The 7596-nt window shown below is 38.6% G+C and overlaps 3 protein-coding genes across 4 annotated transcripts; 1 reads left to right on the top strand and 2 right to left on the bottom strand.

Moving 5' to 3' along the window:
- Positions 1 to 126: 126 nt before the first annotated feature.
- LOC130507303 (uncharacterized) lies at positions 127 to 1321 on the bottom strand (the record flags this gene model as incomplete). The annotated part of the gene is made up of 1 exon (XM_057002014.1): positions 127 to 1321. A coding segment is annotated over exon 1 (1195 nt), but the record flags the coding sequence as incomplete, so codon positions are not given.
- Positions 1322 to 1993: 672 nt separating this feature from the next.
- LOC130507305 (uncharacterized) lies at positions 1994 to 4785 on the bottom strand. 2 transcript variants are annotated; one of them, XM_057002016.1, is made up of 4 exons: positions 4635 to 4785; positions 3747 to 4220; positions 3593 to 3649; positions 1994 to 2279 (listed from the first exon to the last, which is right to left on the bottom strand). In XM_057002016.1, the coding sequence occupies exons 2-4, from the start codon at positions 4208 to 4210 to the stop codon at positions 2255 to 2257; spliced, it is 546 nt and encodes a 181-aa protein (XP_056857996.1). In that variant the 5' UTR covers positions 4211 to 4220; positions 4635 to 4785; the 3' UTR covers positions 1994 to 2254. The 2 variants fall into 2 exon arrangements, with proteins under 2 accessions (XP_056857996.1, XP_056857997.1); XM_057002017.1 differs by having other exon boundaries at positions 2005 to 2279; positions 3724 to 4220.
- A 137-nt stretch (positions 4786 to 4922) lies between these two features.
- LOC130507304 (protein SCARECROW-like) lies at positions 4923 to 7064 on the top strand. Its single transcript, XM_057002015.1, has 2 exons — positions 4923 to 6208; positions 6522 to 7064. The coding sequence occupies exons 1-2, from the start codon at positions 5154 to 5156 to the stop codon at positions 6955 to 6957; spliced, it is 1491 nt and encodes a 496-aa protein (XP_056857995.1). The 5' UTR covers positions 4923 to 5153; the 3' UTR covers positions 6958 to 7064.
- The last annotated feature ends 532 nt before the right edge of the window (positions 7065 to 7596 follow it).

The raw sequence follows: 7596 nt of genomic DNA, 5'->3' as shown, positions 1-7596 counted from the left end.
AACATTAAAAATACAATAATTAAACATAAAAATACAATAATTATACATAAAGATACAATAATTATTCATCACCAAATTTATTCCAAATATGCTCAACTAAATCTTTTTTCAGTGGTTCATGTATACGGATATCCCGAAGTTCTCTCTCGTTCTGATTGACAAATATGTTATTCAGATTTGTAGGCATCTCGGTTTGGGTTTCCACGTGTGAACTTCTGGTGACACTTCCTTCTTCAAATTCCGAAACGTCGATGCGAGCGTATCCATTGCGTTCATTTTCGACTATCATATTGTGTATTATGATACATGCTCGCATAATCTTCCCTATCTTTTTTTTGTCCCATGTAAGAGCCGGGTTTTTGACAATCGCAAATCGAGCTTGCAAAACTCCAAAAGCCCGTTCCACATCTTTTCGGGCTGCTTCTTGTTTTTTAGCAAATAACCGTGCTTTAGGACCTTGAGGACGTGAGATTGATTGGATAAATGTTGACCATTTTGGATATATACCGTCAGTGAGATAGTAAGCCAACTTATACTTGTGTCCGTTGACCACGTATTCTAACCTTGGAGCTCGACCTTCTATAATGTCATCAAAAACAGGAGATCGATCGAGGACATTAATATCGTTTAAGGTACCTGGAGGACCAAAAAAAGCGTGCCATATCCAAAGATCTTGTGAAGCTACAGCCTCTAAGACAATTGTCGGTTTGTTTGATCCACGGGCGTACTGTCCTTTCCAACTCGTTGGGCAATTTTTCCACTCCCAATGCATACAGTCAATGCTCCCAATCATCCCAGGAAACCCGCGTTTCTCTCCAATATCGAGGAGTCGTTGAAGATCCTCTGGCGTGGGTCTTCGTAGATACTGCTCTCCAAATAACTGTACTATTCCATCAGTGAAATAATGTAAACACGAAAGTGCCGTGCTCTCACCAAGTCGGAGATATTCGTCAACCGCGTCGGCTGCAGAACCATAAGAAATCATACGAATTGCTGCGGTACATTTTTGTAGTGGCGAAAGACCAAGCCTCCCGGTAGCATCTGGTCTATGTTGAAAGAATGGAACGTTCTGTGAGAGGGCATAGACAATACTCATGAATAATTCCTTGTTCATACGGAAACGGCGTCTGAAGATATGTTCCTCATATGTGGGATTTTCGGAGAAGTAGTCATTCCATAACCGGATGTGTCCTGCTTCACGGTTTCGTTCAATAAATGCTCGTTTCTTTTGCTCTTTGGTTTGGGCCTCGATAATGTTGTTGATTGTATCTTCACAGATATCTTCGAAAACTTCGTCCAATCTTTCTTCCAATTCTTCCATTTCATTGGATGAAGATGATGACATCCTGATTGACAAATTAAACTTATAAGTCTTAAAAATGTATAACTTCATATTTTTTTTTTATCTATAAGTCTTAAAAATGTATAACTTAATTTTTTTTTTATCTAATAGTCTCAAATATGTAAAACTTTATATTTTTTTATCTATAACTCTCAAATATGTAAAACTTTATATTTTTTTTTATCTTATAGTTTCAAATATGTATAACTTTATTTTTTTTTATCTAATAGTCTCAAATATGTATAACTTTATTTTTTTTTTTATCTATAACTCTCAAATATGTAAAATTTTATATTTTTTTTTATCTTATAGTTTCAAATATGTATAACTTCATATTTTTTTTTTATCTATAAGTCTTAAAAATGTATAACTTTATTTTTTTTATCTAATAGTCTCAAATATGTATAATTTGATATTTTTTTACTCTTTACTATCAAACCTTTTTTTTGAGTTAAAAACACAAGAATGTTGGTGAATGCTCCTGCTGGTTTCTCCACAGCCTCTGTTGGTGAATCAAGAGAACCCGAAAATATGAATAATTATGAAGACAAGAGTTAAAAACAAGACAAGAGTTAAAAACAGAATGTTGGTAAATCAAGACAACTCGAAAACGAGAATAACATTTTACATTAGCCGAAATCAAGTGTTAATATTGATACAAGAGAAGGACTTCTTACACCCAGATATTACAAGTGAAAAATCGGGTTGAGAAGAACTCCAAGAAAATATTACAACAAATCCGAGCAAACAGAAGAACGTTTGATGCAGAGGAAACAAAAATAAGCTGATACAAATCTAAAGGCCAAACGAGAACTACTTATAGTACATAAACTTCAAGAGATGAACCCGTGAACTACTTCAAAGCACCTGTGACTTCCACTACTCCTAATGCACCCGTGACTTGCCCAACCTTCAGTGCACCCGTGACCAACTTAACCTGAAACAAGGAGAATAAAGACAAGAGTTATAGATAACACATCAAAGCACCCGTGACAAAACAATAGATAACACATCATAACACATCAAAGCACCAAGAAAGAAATAACCTGAAACCAAACAGAGAAGACATCAAAGCAATTCAGACATTAGTTTGAGTTTTACAGTGGTTTCCATCTCAGTTAGAGGCTCCTTTTTCGCGAATAAACGATCAAGGAGCTTCTGCCTTGAGAGTTTTTCTTTGATTTTTAAAACGCCATGTAAGTTTGACAACTCCTCCTCTCTGCCATTCTTCTTCTTCTTAAGAGCAGCTTTCGCAGCCTTCACCCCGGGAGGTCTAGCCTCTTCTTCTCCCACAGCCGCTTCTTCTCCATCGAGGTCCACCACTTTGCGCTTCTCCTTAACAGTGTCCTTACCCTGAACCAGTGAGCACCATTTCTGGTCATACCTCAGCTCCCTCCAGCAGTGATCCATGGTGAACTTTATGTTCATAATATTGAAGAAAGAATCTAAAGCAGCCTTCATCACATCGTCATCATTCTGACCACTTCTTTGCTGGCGAAGAGCACGATCATAGCAACCAGAAAACTTTGCAACGTGGTCGTTAATCCGAGACCACCGCTGCTTGCAAGAATGGAGGACTCTCGGTTGCGTCCCAACCAACAGAGGGCTTGCGTTGTAGTACTCCACAATCCGCTTCCAAAATGCTCCACCTTTCTGCTCATTGTTGACGATCGGGTCTTTACTGGTGTTAAGCCATGCCCCAATGAGGATTATATCCTCTTTGGGAGACCATTTCCTTCTCTCAGATTGTTGGGGAGTTGACTTCACACCAGATGCTTCAGGCACTTCGCTACCAGACATCACATAAGCCTCATCAGGACCTTCGCTACCGAACCATAAAGGTTCGGCTGCATCAAGATCAACTGGAAGTTGACTCTGTAGTAGGTTAACATAGCTTGACGAGTTATTAGCCATGGTTGATCTGTGCCACTCTACTAGCGACACAGAGGCTTAAGTAAGCCTTCTATGACTTACAACTAATTAATGGCAATCAAATCTATGCAGTTGGGAAGCTGGAAAGTAAATAACTAAGTACTAAGTTTCATTTACAACTAATTAAGGCAATGAAGTACTTACAGAAACATAACTAATACTACCTACACACAAGCAATTAAATACGACTTATAGGACTAGCTACAGAACACACATATGGGAACAGAACATATAGTAAAAGCCAATCAAATCAGATGAGAGAGGACGATTTTATCATTTAAACCTATTCATTATGAGAAAAGAAAGCTAATTTGTTACCTTATTTCAGAAACAAGCGAGGTCCGCCACTGTCCTTTGAAGCCTTGAGTAATATTCCTGTAAAAAGAGAAGAAACTATCAATAATCTACCAAAAAGAGATTAAACAATTCATTTACAACCACATACTCACCAACTAGAATAAGTAACACCAACCCGGTTAAAACTAAGGTAGAGACCATTAGCTTCACTCCTGGTTTCTTCTTTGAAAACTCGGTTACTGTCTTCTCGAGGACAACAACCTTCTGCTCACTCTCGTTAAGTGCACCCTTAAGCTCCCTAAGCTCCCGCTGAATGTCCCTCATCTCCTCTATCACTGCCACGTCCCACCATTTCCAAACGTGGCAGTCACCATCTTCAGCATTGTTGCACGTGAAGTAACGTCTGTATGGGTCTTTACGAGTTGTAGAGTAGCCGACAACTGGCTCCGCACCACAGTAGCAGCTTCTAGGGATTCCATCATCACACTCTGGTTGCGGTTGGTACTGAAGCGGCTCTGCATTGAAGTGGCTACTCTCAGCTTCATCCGCGTACAGCTGAGCTTCTGCTTCAATCAGGGAGGTTATGTCTACAGAGTTTGATGATGAAGATGGCTGGCTGTAACTGTAATCTTGCCCCATTATGGTTAACCTGAAAACAACAAGTCGATTCATTAATATACATTTATTAACCAGCGAAACAAACGACATAAGGATAACACTAAACTCTATACAACAGATTGAAATCGAACACAACTAAACTAAAGATAACACTAAACTCTATAAGGATAAGTTTATCAAACCGTTAATCGATTGAAACAAAATATGAAATTTGTAAGAAGAAATAAAGACAACATTTACTTCCGATTGAAACAAAAATTGTTTGTAATCTATATCTACAAAGCCAAATAATATAGAAATCGATTTTTCCCCAAATTTTAAAAAACCCTAATTTGACAACTTGTCCCAAATCGATCGAAACAACAAAAGATCCATCTTTACGGACAACAAAGAAGATGGAAACTGTTTTAATCGAGAAATAAACGGCTCTGAGGATTGGATTTACCTTCGTCGAGCCGAGAGAGAGAGATCGCTTCGAAATCGCCTTTCGCCGCAGAGGGTTTTTTTTTTCTCCTTCGGTCGAGAATGATTTTCTTTTTTTTTCCTTCAGCCCGACCCACTCAACTCTAAACCGACCCCATCCACTCCTGCATTGACACGTACTCACGGACTCAATCCTTAAAACCCTTCCCGACGGACCAATCCTTAGCTACATTACCATAATTATTCTTATTTAATTAAAATTTCCCTAAGGTTTAGCGCTAAGGATTCGCTATGATCCCCCATTGTGGGTGGTCTAAGAGTCATTAAATGTAGTAACGAAGCGACACTCACAATAATTGAAAAGGAGGAAGACGAGTTAGATAGATACTGCCAGTACTGTCCTCTCGTCCACTCCACCACCACCACCACTAAGCTCTCCGCTTTCTTCGGGGAATCATCCTTCTCCAACACACTCCCTTCCAAATATAACACACTCCCCTTCACTTGTACTCCTCCTCCTCCTCCTACTACTATTTCAGTTATGGTGAGAAAGAGATTAGCTTCCGAGATGTCTTCCTTAAACAACAACCAACGTCCTTCTCCTCCTCGCCGTGTTATGCCTTCTCTCCCACCACCACCACCACCACCACCTATCGACGCAACTACTCAGCCACCTACAGTCTGGGTGGACACCATCATCAGAGACTTAATCAACTCCTCAACTTCCATCTCCATCCCTCAGCTTCTCCAACACGTCAGAGACATCATCTTCCCTTGCAACCCTAACCTCAGCGCTCTCCTCGAGTACAGACTCCGTTCTCTCATTCTTCAAGAAAGGGAGATCTCTCCACTGCCTGAGACAGTAACCACCACCGCAGAGACATTACTAGAGAGAAAACAAGAGACCAAGAGACAGAACCAAGACGAGGAAGGTTTACATCTTCTCACACTGCTCCTACAATGCGCTGAAGCTGTCTCGGCTGACAACCTCCAAGAAGCAAACAAACTCCTCCTCGAGATCTCTCACCTCTCGACTCCATACGGAACATCCCCGCAAAGAGTCGCCGCTTACTTCTCCGAAGCAATCTCAGCTCGCTTACTCAACTCCTGTCTCGGTATCTACGCCGCGTTGCCTTCACCGCAGACTCACAGCTCGAAGATGGTCTCCGCGTTCCAGGTGTTTAACAGGATAAGCCCTTTGGTGAAGTTCTCGCACTTTACAGCTAACCAAGCGATTCAAGAAGCGTTTGAGAGAGAGGACAGTGTCCACATCATCGATTTGGACATCATGCAGGGACTTCAGTGGCCTGGTTTGTTTCACATACTTGCTTCTAGACCAGGTGGACCTCCTCGCGTGCGTCTCACGGGACTTGGTACCTCCTTGGAAGCTCTTCAGGCTACTGGGAAACGTCTTTCGGATTTTGCTGATAAGCTCTGCTTGCCTTTTGAGTTCTGTCCTTTAGCTGAGAAAGTTGGTAACTTGGATGCTGAGAGACTCAATGTGAGGAAAAGAGAAGCTGTTGCTGTTCACTGGCTTCAACATTCTCTTTATGATGTTACTGGCTCTGATACACACACTCTCTGCTTACTCCAAAGGTATATAAACACTTGCTACCTATCAGTTTTCTTATATACTATATTTTAGAAGAAAAAAATTGTTTCAAATTAGATGATAATTTCGGTTTTCAATGTAAAACTTATTAATTTTTAATACTAAATTATTATTTTTATATTATGTGTGTGTTTTTATTGGGTGAGTTGTAGTTAGATAGATAATGTTTTTGTATAGAAAATGTATTTGTAAGCTAAAGTGCCAAGTAATAGAAAACAGAGGGACTATCTTTTATCATTCTTTAATTATAAAGTTGCTCAGATGTTGAAAAGTGTTTTTTTTTTGTGTTATGAACAGATTAGCTCCAAAAGTGGTGACAGTAGTGGAACAAGACCTCAGCCATGCTGGTTCTTTCTTAGGAAGATTTGTGGAGGCAATACATTACTACTCGGCGCTGTTTGATTCTTTAGGAGCTAGCTACGGAGAAGAGAGTGAAGAGAGGTATGTGGTGGAGCAGCAGCTACTGTCTAAAGAGATAAGGAATGTTTTAGCTGTTGGAGGACCGTCGAGGAGGAGCGGTGAGTTGAAGTTTGAGAGCTGGAGGGAGAAGATTCAGCAATGCGGTTTCAAAGGGATATCATTGGCTGGGAATGCAGCTACGCAAGCGAAGCTTTTGCTGGGAATGTTTTCATCAGATGGGTATACATTGGTTGATGATAATGGTACGCTTAAGCTTGGATGGAAAGATTTGTCTATACTCACTGCTTCAGCTTGGACTCCTTGTTGTTCTTAGGTTTCTTAGGTTTCTCTCCTTTTGTAGACACAAACAATGGCTATAAATAGAGCTTTACCAGTTTTTGTCTGTATTGAAAAGAGAGTATATGATATGGTTGATGATAATAGTTTTCGCATCACTAACCTTCAACGTGGTTTAATTGTCCATCAAGCCAAAAATATGATATGTTGACCTGTTAATATGGTGATATATCAGTTTTTTTGTTTGTTTCTTTATTAATATTTAATTATATTTAATTTTGACACATCTAAATCATAAATCATAAATATTTAACTAATCTAAGAAATTTACAATAAATAAACATATAAAAACTAGAAAATCAGTTTGTATAAAATTCATAATATTTTCTTAAAAGTGAAAAGGATTTTACTTTTTCAAAAACCTATTTATTTCAATTTTTTAAGTCAGAAAGTTCTAAACTTTATAAAGAGTTAAGTAAATGCCGATTTTGATATATTTATTTAAACATTTTTTGAAATTATTTATAAATTTTAATTTTCATAAAATTGGAATTTAATTAAAATTAATATAATTCAAACAATTTGTTTACACCATTACTTTTGATATATTTTTAAAACCATCATTGTCATCACTATATCAAAGATATTGCCGTAAATAAACGATATCGATTTGGAA

The sequence above is a fragment of the Raphanus sativus genome, unplaced genomic scaffold, assembly GCF_000801105.2.
Source record: "Raphanus sativus cultivar WK10039 unplaced genomic scaffold, ASM80110v3 Scaffold4303, whole genome shotgun sequence".
NCBI lineage: Eukaryota > Viridiplantae > Streptophyta > Magnoliopsida > Brassicales > Brassicaceae > Raphanus > Raphanus sativus.
Note: the sequence above shows the minus strand (reverse complement) of the source record. Positions and strands in the feature narration are given on the sequence as shown.